The sequence below is a fragment of the Schistocerca piceifrons genome, chromosome 8, assembly GCF_021461385.2.
Source record: "Schistocerca piceifrons isolate TAMUIC-IGC-003096 chromosome 8, iqSchPice1.1, whole genome shotgun sequence".
Taxonomy (NCBI): Eukaryota; Metazoa; Arthropoda; class Insecta; order Orthoptera; family Acrididae; genus Schistocerca; species Schistocerca piceifrons.
The window spans coordinates 253,230,023-253,247,425 of NC_060145.1; the positions used below are offsets into that span (position 1 = coordinate 253,230,023).

At 42.0% G+C, this 17,403-nt stretch overlaps 1 protein-coding gene across 1 annotated transcript in view; it reads right to left on the reverse strand.

Moving 5' to 3' along the window:
• Positions 1-17,403, reverse strand: part of LOC124711522 (transient receptor potential channel pyrexia-like) — a 239,114-nt gene that overhangs the window by 61,309 nt on the left and 160,402 nt on the right. Inside the window, exon 10 of the mRNA XM_047241644.1 lies at positions 2,593-2,943. Within this exon, the coding sequence (XP_047097600.1) occupies positions 2,593-2,943 (351 nt within the window). The remainder of the gene's footprint in view (positions 1-2,592; positions 2,944-17,403) is intronic.

The window sequence follows — 17,403 nt, forward strand, 5'->3', positions numbered from 1 at the left end:
AGTTCCAGAGGAAGAGGATCTTACTCATTAATACCATGCCATTTGATGTCATTGAGGAGGATCTGTAATGAGCTGCATATGGGAAGTGTTCAAGGAAGAATACAATTCTGTCATCAAATGGAGTAGCGTTGGTGTTCAACACAGTTCCCATGGGTGTATATGTGATACGACGGTATACGAGAAGATTTCGTTACAAAGGTAGGTAAAAAAGGATAGGGAAGAATATTTAAGTACAATAAGAGGGTCTGGAATTATAACTTCATAGGTAACGATTGCGCATTCTGAGTTGGTAAATGATGAGAGCAAATTTATATAAAAGATCTTGAGAAGCTGGACCTTGCATAGGTTATCCAAAAGCGTTGTGCAAGCTGACAGCGTCATCACTAAAAGTTCTGGCTTACTCGTCAATGGGAGTACACTGAGGTGGCGAAAGTCATGGAATGCCTCCTAATATCATGTCTGACCTAGTAGTGTAGTAGCTCAATGTGGCATGGACTCAAAAAGTCGTTGTGGCAAGGACTCAATAAGTCGTTGGAAGTCCCCTGCAGAAATATTGAGGCGTTCTGTCTCTACAGCCACCTGGAACTGTGAAAGTGTTGTCAGAGCAGGAGTTTTCGCACGAACTGATCTCTCGACTGTATTCCATTCATGTTCGATGGAATTCATGTCAGATGATATGAGAGGCCAAATAATATACTCGAACTGTCAAGAATGTTCTTCAAAGCAATCGCGAAAATTTGTGGTTCAGTGACATGAGGCATCGTTGCTTGGGAACATGAATGGATGCAAATTGTTTCCAAATAGCAGTACATAATTATTTCCTGTAAATATCGGTTCAGTTGGATCAGAGGACACAATTCATTTCATGTAAACACAGCCCACACCATTATGGAGCCACCACCAGCTTCCACAGTGCCTTACTGCTAACTTGGGTCCATGGCTTTGTAGGGTCTGTGACACACTCGAACTCTATCATAAGCTCCTACAAACTGAAATCGTAGTTCATCAGACTAAGGCCCGGTTTTCCAGTCGTCTAGTTTCCAACTGATATGGTGACGAGCCCAGGAGAGGCACTGCAGGCGATGTCGTAGTGTTAGCAAAGGCACTTCTGTCGATCCTCTGCTGCCACAGCCTATTAACTCCAAATTTCGCCGCACTGTCATAACGGATATGTTCGTCGTACGTCCATTATTGATTTCTCTCGTTACGTTACGCTGTGCTGCTTGTCTGTTAGCATCAACAACTCTACGCAAACGCCGCTTCCCTCGGTTGTTAAGTAAAGGCTGTGAACCACTGCTTTGTCCATGGTGAGGGCTAATTTGGTATTCTCGCACACTCCTGAGGGTGTGGATCTCAGTACGTTGAATTTTGTTACGATTTCCGAATTAGAATGTCCCACGTGACTAGCTCCAACAACTAACCCGCTTTCAATATCTATTAATTCCTGTCGTCCGGCCATAATCACGTGAGAAACTGTTTTGCACGAACCACCTGAGTACTAATGACCGCTCCGTCAATGCGCTGCGCTTTTATACCTCGTGTACGTGATACTATCGCTATCTGTATATGTGCGTATCGCTAACCCATGACTTCTGTCATCTCAGTGTATAATGGATCCTGGACACAGTTAACACGTACGTACAGTACATACGAGATGGTGATGTTAGAGTTTACCTTAGTAGTCTAGGAAAACCAGACTATAGGATGCTGAAGAAATTTTGAGGGTTTCAGGGATGGTTTCAAAGAGTATCACCAGATATTCTAATATGGTAAGCAACTAGAAGGCAATGCATGCAAAAATATTTGAAATGCTTGTCACAGAGGAGATTACCAAGTAACAATGCGTATTTTGACAGCACTGAGGAGCCTCTGGAGTGACATCCGCTGGAAGGGTCACCACTGAAGAATTCTCTGGGATGCATTTGTGAGTTATGACGCTGCCATCAGTGGTCCAGAAGGAAAGGGAATGTTGAAGGAAGGGTGTTGAATGAAAAGAGAAGAGCCTGGGAAGAAGGAATGATATTGTAACGATGCGAGATTCCTTGAGGTACGTGATACTATCGCTATCTGTATATGTGTGTATCGCTATCCCATGACTTCTGTCACCTCAGTGTCTAATGGGTCCTGGATACAGTGAACACGTACATAGTTACGAGATGATGATGCTAGAGAGACTTTTACTTCAGTAGTTTAGAAAAACCAGACTGTAGGATGCTGAAGAAATGTTGAGGGTCTCGAGGATGGTTCAGTGAGTATCACCAGATATTCTAATATGGTAAGCAACTAGAAGTCACAGCGTGCAAAAATATTTGAAATGCATGTCTCAGAGGAGGTTACCAAGTAAAAGCGCAAATTTTGATAACATTGAGGAGCCTTTGGAGTGACATCCGCTGGAAGGGTCACCACTGAAGAATTCTCTGGGATGCATTTGTGAGTTATGATGCTGCCATCAGTGGTCCAGAAGGAAAGGGAATGTTGAAGGAAGGGTGTTGAATGAAAAGAGAAGAAGGAATGTCACTTGACAATCTGATATTGTAACGATGCGAGATTCCTCGAGGTGCTAGCGCCTGAGGGGGTCAGCCAGCCAGTTACCTTGGTGACGTTGAGGAGCACGGCGTTGAACATGAGCGCGTAGTAGCCCCAGACGGAGAAGCGGCTGACGAGCATCATGAGGTCGGCCCAGGCGGCGAGCACGGCGAGCGCGGCGGCGTGCACGATGAGCTGGTGGCGTGTGGAGACGGCCATGTCCGCCGGCTGGCCGACCTCGCCGGCCGCCGCCACCAGCAGCACCAGCGAGCTGCAGCCCAGGTTGAGCCAGGTCTCGCTCTCGCGCAGGTAGTGCTTCGGGTACATGCCCACCTGCGCCAGCCCGTGCAGCAGCAGCGTCACCGACGAGACCAGCGCCACGCGCCGCAGCGCGCGCTCCACGCTGTTCTCCGGTTGCTGCACACATACACACGAATGTGTGGCGTCGATAGCCTGAGAATTCCGGCGCCACTACCCTCAGGGGTGCCATTCTATCACTATTTCACTCAAACGTAGGATTTACTAAAGCTACCGAAAAGTTGCTCTGACGTGTAGTTACTGCTGCTGAACAGGAAGATTTGTAATTAAATTTGGGGTCGCACAACATTCTATGTTGGGCCCCATATTTCCTAGCATCTTTACACTGAGAGCACTTAGTTTACTGCTCTTCAACTAAAATATACAATGTACTAATTCTAACTAAAAAGTGCTCTGCTGTTTAGTCACCATTGCTGAACAGCAATAAGAAGGTCGTATTTAATTGTGGGGTCCCACAAAGTTCCAACTTATGGCCAGTATTCTCTTGGGCCATTACCCAGAGAGCAGTGGTACTACTGCTCTTCGGCTAAAATATATAATTTACTATTTCTATCCAAAAAGTGCACCGCTGTGTAGTCACCACTACTGAACATCGGAAGAAAGGTTTGTAATTAATTGCAGAGTGCTGCAAGGTTCCATCTTAGGGCCAATATTTTCCAGTGCGTTTACCCAGACAGCAGTCATTCCACTGTTCTCAGATTAAAATACACAATATCCTAATTCGACCCAAACAGTTTCTGCTTTGTTAGTTACCACCAAACAGTAGTAAGGTTCCTTACTAAGCAGTTCACCAGACGAACAAAACTGGTAATCGTTACGAAGTGAAAAGTTTGTTATGTTTAGGATATTTACGTTGCAAAGTTTGTCATGGATACCACGAAACAGTGGAATGAAATCACCATAAAACGTAACATATATAAATTTCCATTATTTCTGCTTACACGATGACTTCAGCGTAAAACTGCGCGCGGTCCAGACAATAACGTTCCTAAGAATTCCACTTGACGATGAGCCTGCAGTGCCTCGAAAACTAGTTAATGGTATAAATTGTATCAAATTAAAAAAGCGACTGGTTGCATATTATACCTACATAAAACGTTGTTACTGTCGACAATTAGCACGTTAGAGCAGTTGTGGAGGAATATTCAACCAGACAGTGACGCATGAATAATTAATGAATAAAATTACATCTACAAGTAGTTTGCTTACTCCGTTTCTTTCGTTTAAGAATAAATAACAGAATGGCGATAATTATTCCTGGTATTGTACAGTAATCTCCTCGGTCTGTGTGTCTGTCAACTTGAGTTTAGCACTGTTCGACACTAGCGCAGTGGCATTAGTTTAGATTCTCTTTATTTTATATCCTCATCTGTAAATTTCGCTGTGAAAAACGTCCACGGCTCCAAGAAACTCGTAGCTGCTAATACTCCCGCACACAGAGTAGTCGCAACGTTAGAAAACGGTAGTGAAATGAGGGAAGAGTGGCAGAACACCTAAACCTCAAATCATACAAATGTAACGTATTGCGAACAAATTGTCGGTAAGTCCCTAGGAGTCAACCACCCCTGGTGCACATACCTCGCGAAAAGACCATGAAGCTCACACGGAGCGTCAGTAACAGCTATTCCTCTCTCCCACCACTGGCGACCACAGCTGGAAAGAGAGGGAATGACAAAGTTACACGAAGTACCCTCCGCCTCACACCAAGGTAACTTACGGGTTACAGATGGGGATGTTTATGCTTCAATTTATGTTTACAATGAGGTGACAGAAGTCATAGGATAGCGATATGCACATACACAGAGTTGTCAGTGCTAACTGACAAGTAACACTGCGTGAAATCAACATGGCACGTGCAACAAACGTATCCGTTATGGTAGTGCGGTGAAATTTGGCGTACATGAGCGGTGGCAGCAGACGACCAACGAGAGTGACTTTGTTAACAGCATGAATGACATAGCCTGCAGCGCCTCCCCTGAGCTCGTGACCATATTGATCGGATGCTAGACGTCTGTAAAACCGTGGCCTGGTCACATGAGTCCCGATTTCAGTTGGTGAAGCTGATGACAAGGTTCGCGTATGGCGCAGGGCCCACGAAGGCGTGCGCACAAGTTGGCAACAAGGCACTGTGCAACCTGTTGGTGGCTCCATAAAATTGTGGGCTGTGTTTGCATGGAATGGACTATGTCCTCTGTTCCAACAAAACCGATCATTGACTGTGAATGGTTATGCTTGGCACCTGAAGACCATTTGGAGCCATCATGGACTTCATGTTCCCAAACAACGATGGAACGTTTTGTATGACAATGTGCCATGTCAGCAGGCCACAATTGTTGGCGATTGGTTTGAAGAACATTCTGGACACTTCGAGCGAATGAGTGTGCGACCCAGATCGCCTGACGTGAATCCCATCGAATACTGAAGGGATGTAATCGAGAGGTCAGTTCGTGAACAAACTCCTGAATTGGCAATACTCTTCGCACTTATGGACCGCTATAGAAGCAGTATGTCGCAGAACTTCTGCTGGGGACTTCCAACGATGTGATGAGTCTCGACCACGTCGTGTTGCTGGAGAATGAGGTCCGAAGCGATATTAGGAGGTACCCCAATGACTTTTGTCACCTCATTGTATGCTGACATAAGGGGAAAGTATTACACCATTAACAGTTTGAGCGTACTCCATCAGAATGGTACTGCAGAATTTTCATGCCAGATTACAATTTCTCCGTTTTGAACTTATTTCCAGTAGGGAAGAGTGTTGTGCCTTGGTACATTTTCCAGACTTTCGCCTCTAGTCAGCCCTGTAATATAAGTTTTATATATTTTCTTATTCCTTTTTTAAATGATGGCAACGGCCTTGCCGCAATGGCTACACCGGTTCCCGTCAGATCATCGAAGTTAAGCGCTGTCGGGCGTGGCCGGCACTTGGATGGGTGACCATCCGGTCCGCCATGCGCTGTTGGCATTTTTCGGGGTGCACTCAGCCTCGTGATGCCAATTGAGGAGCTAATCGACCGAATAGTAGCGGCCCCGGTCAAAGAAAACCATCATAACAACCGGGAGAGCGGTTTGCTGACCACACGCCCCTCCCATCTGCATCCTCAGCTGAGGATGACTTGGCAGTCGGATGGTCGCGGTAGGCCACTTGTGCCCTGCAGACGGAGTGCTTTTTTTCTAAGTGATGGCATTCACTCTTCATGTGCTGTGGTATTTTTCTGAATTTCAAAAAATTGCTCCAGAAAATTTAGTTTATTTTCCAAATTTGAAAACATGTTTCGCTGTACAGCTTTATAATATACGTAGGAACAATTTTCGATTAAAATTTAAAAGCGCTGCAACGAGAAAATCTTGTCAGTACCATATTTAATAGTCTGTCTGTTAGATTATTATTCTTTTACACACCAATAATTAGAAAGTGAAATCAAATTAAGCAGAACTGTTACAAAAAAACCAGTTGCAAGTTAAATACATTTTGGAAAGGAAGCTATTGGAAACTAACACAAATTTCCGTTTTCAAGACGGGTAGAATTGTTAAGATATCAAAGAAGGTCAGTTCATTTGTAAGTATCATCTATTTCAAGGTAAAAGATAGTGTAGGTCCGACGAAATATGGCATAACTGTCCACATCTTTTATAAATAGTTCGCTGCTTACTATATAATAAAGGTTAATTATGTGATAAAATTATATATATATATATATATATATATATATATATATATATATATATATATATATATATTTTCATGTCGTTGGGACTCAAAGGGTAAAATTTCTTCTTAGCACTGCAGATATGTCAGAGCATACCACATTATGCCATGTTGGAATATTCCGATAACAATCCATGTAAAACATACAGCGTTTTGGTCATCACAAAATTTTGCATCTGAAGAATTAACAGTATATTTCGTATACATAGCTATAATATATTACACAACACTCCAATGTGTAGGACACGAAATATTTACAAATACTGCGCAAAATACAACCTCATGTCTAACAACAATAAGAACTGTAGAAAATTGTGGGAACTGCTTATGGCGCTCTCTAGTGCACATTCTTCTGCGATTCTATAGTCGGTCATTATACTGAAGTACAGATCAAAAAACGTCGTGCGTTCCTACATACACTATCCTTTAGGTTACAACACTCTCCCCTAATTCCGTTGCGCATGTACAAGGTCCATCCACAAAAATGTGACCTCCACCTTTGACCGACATCCACGTCCAGTAACTTCTTACAGCCGCCAGGGGACAGCACTAGCAGTGGGGGATATAGAAAGCGTGTCAGGGGGGCGCGGATAAACACTGCAGTCGTTGTTGTCATGCGGAAACGGAGCGATTTATGTGACCTCCAGAAGGACGTGATCATTCGCTTTCGCGCCGAGGGTGGAATCATTTCCGAAACAGTTAAGTTTGTAAACTGTTCGCTTGCCGCCTTGGTTAAAGTATACCGTGCATGGCAAAATGGCGCTATCCAAAATCGGCGCCGAAGCAACTACGTTGCACCACAGGTCATAAATGATAGTGGTGAACGAGGACTGGGAAATGTATGCGGACGAATAGAGGTGCAATTGTTCAAAAACTGATCGCCCACATGCATCAAGGGGCTACCAACAGTGGGCCTCCGCAGCGAGCACCTGGTTCACGTACTCGAGCTAGCTGCAATTTTCATGCCAATACCGCACCTGGACGTCCACACAGTAGTGACAGGTGGCCTTTCCAGATTAATCGCGTATTATGCTCCATCGGACAGATGGTCATGGCGTGTACGACGTGAAGCGCGACCCTGCACGAGTCTTTGGCAGGGTCCAGGCCAGAGGAGGGAACATTATGGTCTGCAAAATGTTTATGTGACATTCACTGAGTCATCTGTCGTTCTGGAAGACACAATGATCAACATAAGTATGCCTCTATCCCTGCGGACTCTGTTCACGCTTTTGAAAGGTGGTCACATTAATGTGACTAGACCAGTGTTTCCCAACCTTTCTGAGGCCATTACCCCTAAGTCCAATCAGGTATTACCAAGTCCCCCCACCACCGCTAACGTCATAAACATCAGTGCATAAAGGGTCCAGGCCAGAGGGGGGATCCGGCCGGGATGCCCGAGCGGTTCTAGCCGCTACATTCTGGAGCCGCACGACTGTTACGGTCGCAGGTTCGAATCCTGCCTCGGGCATGGATGTGTGTGACGTCCTTAGATTAGTTAGGTTTACATAGTTCTAAGTTCTAGGGGACTAATGACCTCAGAAGTTAATTCCCATAGTACTCAGAGCCATTTGAACCAGAGGAGGGAACATTATAGTCCGGGAAATGTTTACGTGACATTCCCTGGGTCATCTGTCGTTCTGGAAGGCACAATGATCAACGTAAGTATGCCTCTATCCCTGTGGACTCTATTCGGCTTTTGACATGTGGTCACATTAGTGTGGCTAGACCAGAGTTTCCCAACTTTTCTGAGGCCATTACCCCCAAGTCCAATCAGATATTACCTAGTCCCCCACCACCACCACCACTAACGTCGTCAATATCAGTGCATAACTAAATTTTATAATGAAAAAAAAGTCTTTTGGAACACTTTCATTTTTAAAATGACGAAAGATAGTTTCTGTAGGTGTTTTATTATGTAGTGAACTAATGATCCTACTTATTTCTAACAATCTTTTTTTATATAATGATGAAACACTTAGGAGTAGACCGCGAGTGCTACGTATAACACCTCTACAGAAAAGATAGCTAACTAATCACATTGAGGATAGACACTTGTTACAATATACACTTCCTCTGCACCACCCCTTTCCCTAGCGAGTCTTGCCTCATCCACATTCAGCCGAATTAAAATCCGTGGAATATACTTATTGTTTGTAAATTACTTCACTGCTGGAGTCCTTACTTTTGAACTAGCAGAGACTGGAAGACCTTAGGCTGCCAAAGCTTTATGTCTGCCAACTACTACTAATAATAATAACGCTGTAAAGTCCCTGCAGCAATTAAGTATCCATTACGTAGTTAGTGTTTGTCGTGCCGTCAATTGGATGGATTATATGTAGCCAAATGTATAATGAAACAATCTGTGGTCAACTGGGGGAACTACCTACAACTCAGAGAAGACGTTTCAATGAGATTATTATGTGATATTTACATTTCAATTTTACTGTTATAGACACATGTCTTTCCTGTGTGAAAAGTGGACTATGTGAGTAGATGTTGATACATTCGTTTCATAAGCTTTAATCTCACCCAGATTGTGTCGTGGTTTAATACTCTTGTCTGAAACAAAATATATGGATTGGTAACTTAATAATCAGCATTACAGTCTTACCCACAAATAGTGATAATAATAATGATCTTCAAAAAATAATTTAGTTTTGTAGCCCTTAGAAAATTTGATTTTACCCCTCAGTGAGTAATTACCCCAGGTTGGGAACCACTGGACTAGACAGTGTATAATGATAGTTTAATAAGGTTCAGGAAGTTTGTATTAAATGAAGCTAGATTCTGGCATAGAACTGTTGACTGGGACGTCGCCTAGTGTTTCACTCGCTTAAGGGCGACGTGTTCTCCTTACTTGGACTCTCTGGGTACATTTCCACTTTCGCGAAACATGTAGTTTGTGGCAGTATGTAGTACCGTGTCTCTGTTGGCGTTTATGTGGCATCGCCCGAAGAGTAAGGTCCCATTTTGAAGTTGGTACCGCACGACTGAACCAAAAGTTAAAGACAGTCGATGCTAGACGCAGCCACGAATGAGAAAAGTTGATGAAGTCACGCCGTCAAAAAGTTCAGTACGCCGACGTTGTTGGAACTCCTACTAACGTCAGAGCGCAGCGCCGCTCTCCCCACCCTGATAGCCGACTCACAGAGCAGAGTCATCGTAGTTCAAATTCAGACGCGAGCTAGTGTCTTTAATCACAATAGCGTACCAAAATCCACTGTTAAATGTAAAGCGTTATTTAACTGTCATTCGGCACAAGAACTAAAATAGTTGCGACGTTACGGTACTACTTCTCCATGTGATAAACAGTTAGAATTGTGTTCTGAGATTGTATCAAACGTATATCGACCCTCATACGGAAATAGATCTCTTCCAAAGTTAAGTATGTATTATTAAAGTGCTTTACTGAAACTGATTTAACTGTTGCAGCAGCTACTCGACCTCCTCCGGAAGTTAAACCTTAGAGCTGTCGTCCAGGCTTGCTACGACGTATAAAAGTTCATATAATAAAGATAACAATAATGAGAGGAAAGGTGAAATCCCGTGTTGACACTCTCCAGCAGACCACGCAAGACCGCAGAACGTAACGTTCCCATTCGGCGGTCAGACAGCCAACATCTATGGCACATTTCCTCCGCTCTCTGATACATCATGTATGAGCCTGAGTTGTAACATAGGACCCGTAGTTTGGTGGTCTCTCTTCCGACTGCCGGCACAGACGGAAATTTTTTCCATGATGAGAATTTTAACTGGCTGCCTTTTAACATAAATAGTTCATATCGGTGATTTTATAACACTAACGCGTTTGTGCCACCTATGGAAACACTAATTTATTATTATTATTGTATGTTCTCAGATGTATGTAGTCCTTTTATTGAATGTTATTACGAGATATAATTCTTTTATAATTCATATGTAAAATACAGTTCTTTTAAATTACTCATGTGGTTAGAATTGTAATGATAAGAATAGGTGGAAGAAAGTCAGTCTATGTCTGATAGGTGTTAACGTGCCAAAGGAAAAGGTGGAAGGCACAAGTCAGCAGACCAACAGCACTTGAATCAGTCTTTAGCCAGCCATCGAAGTATCAACATTCTGGAACGGAAAGCGAGGCTAAATTATCGTCAAATTATTATAAGCGAGTTCCAAATGGAAGTATTATAGGCATAATTCAACGTCCAATAATGTGGTATGCTTTAACATTTCTCAGAGCGCCAAGAAGAAATTTAATGGAATAAACTGTGTGAAGAGCCACTACTAAATAATACCTTCCACCACAAGCGCCACAGTGAATTATCACGTCGAAGGTGAAGTACAGAATGTTCAGAGTTGTAGAACTGCATCAGTGCATAAACAACTCATTTTAATGTTTGAATTTTAATGCAATGTGTTAAGACAACGTCATTGTTCTAAGTCACATGGTCAATATTAGTGTCTTATTCCGGATCTTGAATCTTTCTGACATGTAAGCATATCGAAGGGATACAGTTAGAATTTGATTGGTTTTGAATATGTTGTAGAGTAGAGAAAAATAAGAGATACATATTTTTTATTCGTTGTTGAAAAAAATCGAGTTTAATATTGCTGAATGAATACTGTTGAAACCGTAACATATGTTTAAAAAACTTGAAGTAAAAGTTCTGTCGTTTTTAATGTACGTTACAACGGTGCACCCAAATTGCCAGAAAAAGTCATTTTTTTTCGAAATTCCCTCCCACACCCCACATCCCCTACTATTTGTTTTTCATTTCGAAATTTGACTAATAGCAAAACATATAGCATCTTTAACGCCAAATTTAATCACATATGATGAAGTGGTATTGCAATGATGCATTTCTCAGGAATAACCTAAAAACCTGTCTGTATCGCTGTAGCGCGCCCTTTATCAGCCCGTTCCAAAAAAAAGGTTCAAATGGCTCCGAGCACTATGGGACTTAACTGCTGTGGTCATCAGTCCCCTAGAACTTAGAACGACTTAAACCTAACTAACCTAAGGACATCACACACATCCATGCCCGAGGCAGGATTCGAACCTGCGACCGTAGCGGTCGCACGGTTCCGGACTGTATCGCCTAGAACCGCTCGGCCACTCCGGCCGGCCACCCGTTTCAGTGACAATTTTCAACACTTTAGATTGTATAATAAATCTTTCCCATATATATATATATATATAAAGAAAATATGTTATGTGGACATGTGTCCGGAAACACTTACTTTCCATGTTAGAGCTCATTTCATTACTTCTCTTCAAATCATATTAATCATGGAATGGAAACACTCAGCAACAGAACGTAACAGCGTGACTTCAAACACTTTGTTACAGGAAATGTCCCAAATGTCCTCCGTTAGCGAGGATACATGCATCCACCCTCCGTCGCATGGAATCCCTGATGCGCTGATGCAGCCCTGGAGAATGGCGTATTGTATCACAGCCGTCCACAATACGAGCACGAAGAATCTCTACATTTGGTACCGGGGTTGCGTAGACAAGAGCTTTCAAATGCCCCCATAAATGAAAGTCAAGAGGGTCGAGGTCAGGAAAGCGTGGAGGCCATGGAATTGGTCCACCTCTACCAATCCATCGGTCACCGAATCTGTTGTTGAGAAGCATACGAACATTTCGACTGAAATGTGCAGGAGCTCCATCGTGCATGAACCACATGTTGTGTCGTACTTGTAAAGGCACATGTTCTACAGCACAGGTAGAGCAACCCATATGAAATCATGATAACGTGCTCCACTGAGCGTAGGTGGAAGAACATGGAGCCCAATCAAGACATCACCAACAATGCCTGCCCAAACGTTCACAGAAAATCTGTGTTGATGACGTGATTGCACAATTGTGTGCGGATTCTCGTCAGCCCACACATGTTGATTGTGAAAATTTACAATTTGATCACGTTGGAATGAAGCCTCATCCGTAAAGAGAACTTTTGCACTGAAATGAGGATTGACACATTGTTGGATGAACCATTCGCAGAACTGTACCCGTGGAGGCCAATCAGCTGCTGATAGTGCGTGCACACGCTGTACATGGTATGTAAACAACTGGTTCTCCCGTAGCTCTCTCCATACAGTGAAGTGGTCAACGTTACCTTGTACAGCAGCAACTTCTCTGACGCTGACATTAGGATTATCGTCAAGTGCACGAAGAATTGCCTCGTCCACTGCAGATGTCCTCGTCGTTCTAGGTCTTCCCCAGTCGCGAGTCAAAGGTTGGAATGTTCCGTGCTCCCTAAGACGCCGATCAATTGCTTCGAACGTCTTCCTGTCTGAACACCTTCGTTCTGGAAATCTGTCTCGATACAAACGTACCGCACCACGGCTATTGCCCCGTGCTAATCCATACAGCAAATGGGCATCTGCCAACTCCGCATTTGTAAACATTGCACTGACTGCAAAACCACGTTCGTGATGAACACTAACCTGTTGATGTTACGTACTGACGTGCTTGATGCTAGTACTGTAGAGCAAAGAGTCGCATGTCAACACAAGCACCGAAGTCAACATTACCTTCCTTCAATTGGGCCAACTGGCGGTGAATCGAGAAAGTACAGTACATACTGACGAAACTAAATGAGCTCTAACGTGGAAATTAAGCGTTTCCGGACACATGTCCACATAACATCTTTTCTTTATTTGTATGTGAGGAATGTTTCCTGAATCGAAAAATGTGGTTGCACCATTGTAAAATACTTTAAAAGCATACAACTCCTAATTGAATTTTTTGTTCCTGTTACCTTTTCAACGGTATTGATTCAGAAATATTAAATTCAGTTTCATTCAAGGGAGTGATTCATCCTCTTAACGGTTGTACGGGCACGTATAAAAAAATATGTGTCTTATTTTTCTCTATACCTCAACATATCCAAAGCCGATCAAAGTCGGAAGATATCCTCCGGACAGGTTTACTTGTGAGTGTCCCAGAAAGTGAAATTTATTACTTTAATTTTTGATACCATTAATAACTAAGGTCTTCAAAAACTTGGATAAAATTGTTCAAATAGTCTAAAACATACTACAGCACTGAAATTACTCCACTTGATATGAAAATCAAATTGCTGCATAAAGTATTAGTTTAACTTTTTTGTTAGTTTGAAATTACTAAGACAAATTTCATTTCATATCCATATATCCAGAACGAGAAGCTGTGAGGAGGGGGCGTGAGTCGTGCTTGGGTAGCTCAGATGGTAGAGCACTTGTCCGCGAAAGGCAAAGGTCCCGAGTTCGAGTCTCGGTGTGGCACACAGCTTTAATCTGCAAGAAAGTTTCATATACCGATATTTCTGCATATAAGTGGCGCTTGCAGAAGTGTTGCCGAATGTCATAAGAGTTCTAGAGTCCCCATATTCTAGGGATTATGTTGGTCAGTAATTAATTAATTTTCTTTACAGATTAAGTTAGTCAGCTAGTAAATGTTGTTGTGTGCAAAGTTTCATTACTTTGCTCATGCTCAATGGTTAGGAACTATATAGGGACTAATTGATGGTGCTACATTGTTCGCTTTAATTCCTTAGTTAAGAACTTAAATTTAATTTCTGAATTTTGAAAGATTTTGTTAATTACTCTGAAATTAACTGTCCAAATTGGATTGGTGATCATTTTTGTTTATCAGGTCATATAGTACTTAAGATATCTAGGTTCGAATCCCTGCGACTGTTTCACTCTCTCTTTTTAACACAATGCTATATTATGAAACGAAGTTAACAGTCATGTTGCACAGGCATTTTAGCCACACGATCAAGGTGACTTCATTCTTTATAAGGGGAAACGCTTACTAATTTGCATTAAGAAAAAGAGTTCGTTGCACGTAATTTAATATGACACTTTAGTAGTGCATAGAAGAGTGCTGTTACAACCTCCAATTTGAGTGACCAAGTGTTATGGATGCTTATCACTATTGAAAAAATTGTTTGGAGAAAAATACACTGGAACAATGAAAGTGACAGCTTGTGTGTACCAGAACCAATAATACTGGAGTACAAAAGATATTTCAGCAAGGTTCAGTAAGATTGTTTTCATTTCGCAGTGGTTATGAAATGAGTAGCGTGTACTTTTTCTAAATGATAACATTTTCGCCATTTGAATGCAATTACGTTTTTACCTCCATTACTGCCATTTCGATTTTGTAGCAATTTTCAAGTGCAATACATAATCCTTCAACATATGTTAAGCATTTTACGCAGGAATCCACTAATACATGTCGTTGCCAAACGCACTCAATATGATATTTTTCCGTAGTATCCTATGTTAATGTCAATGATGTTCGAGCATACTACAGGAATATAGTCTGTTGACAATAATACAGGATGTGACGAAATAATATCAATTGGAATGCATTTGACAACATGCACCAGATGCGTCGAAAAAATAAGCTCCGATCGCTAATAAAAACAAAACGAGTGTATTACAGAAACACTATTTACTGGAAGAAAATACAAATCTTAAACTATTATTCCATCATAGCTCCCGCCATTTTGTAGGCACTTGTCAGAGAGTAGCCCAAGTTTATATGTGCCTTTTTCTACAATGTTGCTGCTCGTGATGTCAACCACATGGTGGCATCATCATTGATCTCGTCATCTTCATTGACTTTTTGACCACCAGCTGCAAAAAAAAAAAAAAAAAAAAAAAAATGGAAGTCACTAAAACCGATGTCTGTATAAACTGCCCACAGCCACTGTAAGAATTACCATGTCTTGTTCACAGTGGCAGGTCGGGCAAAATCATGAATCGAAACAATACCATTTGTGAACTTCCCGTGGTGTATATTCTGTATTGCGCAGCGCAGTTTCATAAGCATCGCACGGTAAATATTTGCACTGACTGCTACACCTCACGGTAGAACGACCTGTGTATCCCGACCGACTGTGCACATGACTTTTTGAGATCTCAAGATCTGCTTGGGTCTAGCTTTTAATGGTCCCTCGATTTATCACCCCCTAAAAAGAAGGCCACGCCGGGCTCGGTGTGACGTCATGCAAAGCGGGTTGCGTCTGGAGAGGCAATGCGCTGACAGGCGCACACCCTGAAATATTTCTCAAACGATTTTGTTAATGATCGTACTTTTGTGATATTTCACATGTAATAAATTCGATAACGTTGGTCGGTATGAATTTGCATTTTGCGCATGTTAGACCACACGCTGCTCTGTATGAAACGTAACTAACATTTTTATTTTTACTTGGGAGGAGATCAACATCTGCTTCCAGCCTTGAGAAAATGGATTTTATGTAGCAAATTTACTTCCGATCGCACACATGTTGGAATGAAATATTCATAACATCCTTGATATCTCGTATATTGTTCGAGGTATCGTAACAAGATTTTGGCAAATGATAGTACGCAAAGATGAGAGTGTTTTTCCATATGCTTAACTTACAGAAGTTTATCTGCGGAGATATAGAAGATGCCACAGTCTTTATTTATTTTATTTATTTACTTTTTTTTCAAACCAGTACAGAGTCATCGACAGCAAGTGTAAAGAGAATTTACTAGTATGGAAAACATCAAATTTCCTCTCTTATGTTACTCTAGACTGACACAATGAGAATTTCTGATAAGCTATTCATCTCTCTGGTCAGAAGCGGCTTGTTTCATTAAACATACTGTTTCAGGATTCCGTTGCAACAGCTATTGCAAGATGATTTTGTAAAAAATATACTGTGTTTGGCAAGAGAGGTAAAACTAAACTTATTAACAATAGAAATACTGTCATGACAAATAATTGATGATGCTTCTTCAAACGAGAAAAGGTTAACGTTTCAGACAAAAATAAATTACCAGTTCTGTTGCAGTTTTTGCGGAATCGCATAACTGATAGTATATTTGATAGCGAACAGCAGAGGATTAAATTTACCAAATGATTTTCTTCTTGTTCTTCATCTGAGAAGTATAAAAATAATTCGCAGCAAGTAGTGTACCATCTTCTCGTTCGTATCCCCATTCAAAGTGAAGTGGTGAATAACTTCACGTTAATTATCTTTTGATGTGTTAAAGATAAATTATGTGTACTTATAATCTACGAGGGGCGTTTAGTAAGTAATCTATCACAGTTTTACTAATTCAATATCGGTTGAAAAAATGCGGACTTAGTTGTAGGACATCACGGAATACTCCTGCTTAGACCCTATAGTTTCATGAGGTTCCGACAGGTTGTACCCCAATGCATAGACTCCAAAATGGCATCTGTAACGGAGGTACATTCCAGGCAGTGAGCTGTCTTTTGGTGGAAAACCAGAGCATCGTAGAGATTCGTAGGTGCTCGCAGAATGTCTATAGAGACCTGGCACTTAATAAAAGCATAGTGAGCCATTGGGCGAGGCGTCTGTCATCATTGCAACAACGTCACACGAACCAGTCCAGTCTCCCGCATTCCAGCCGGCCGCAAAGAGCTGTGTCTCCTGCTGTGTTGTAACGTTCAGACACTCTCATTCGTGGTGATGGTCAGATCACAGACAGGTACCTCACTGCTCATCTGGACATCTCTGTCGGTAGCGTTGATACACTCATCCACCAGTTGGTGCACTCACTGGGTTTCTCACTGGCTAACAGAAGACCATAAAGAGCTTCCATCTGTTTGGCAAAATGAAGGGTGTACCCTGCATGAAGCAGTACGTGGATGATGGGGAGATTATTCAGGCAACAAGACGTTTGGTCCGATGTCGAGCATTAGAGTGGTATCATAGCGGCATACAGGCCTTTCCAGTGAGGTGGTATAAGGCCATCGCACTGAATGGAGAATGGGTTGAAAAACACGGTTTTTTAGCCAAAAGAGAGGAGAGTAACATGATGTATTGGAATTCTGAATGAATCGAATGAGTTTTCAGAAAAAAAGTGTTGCTTTA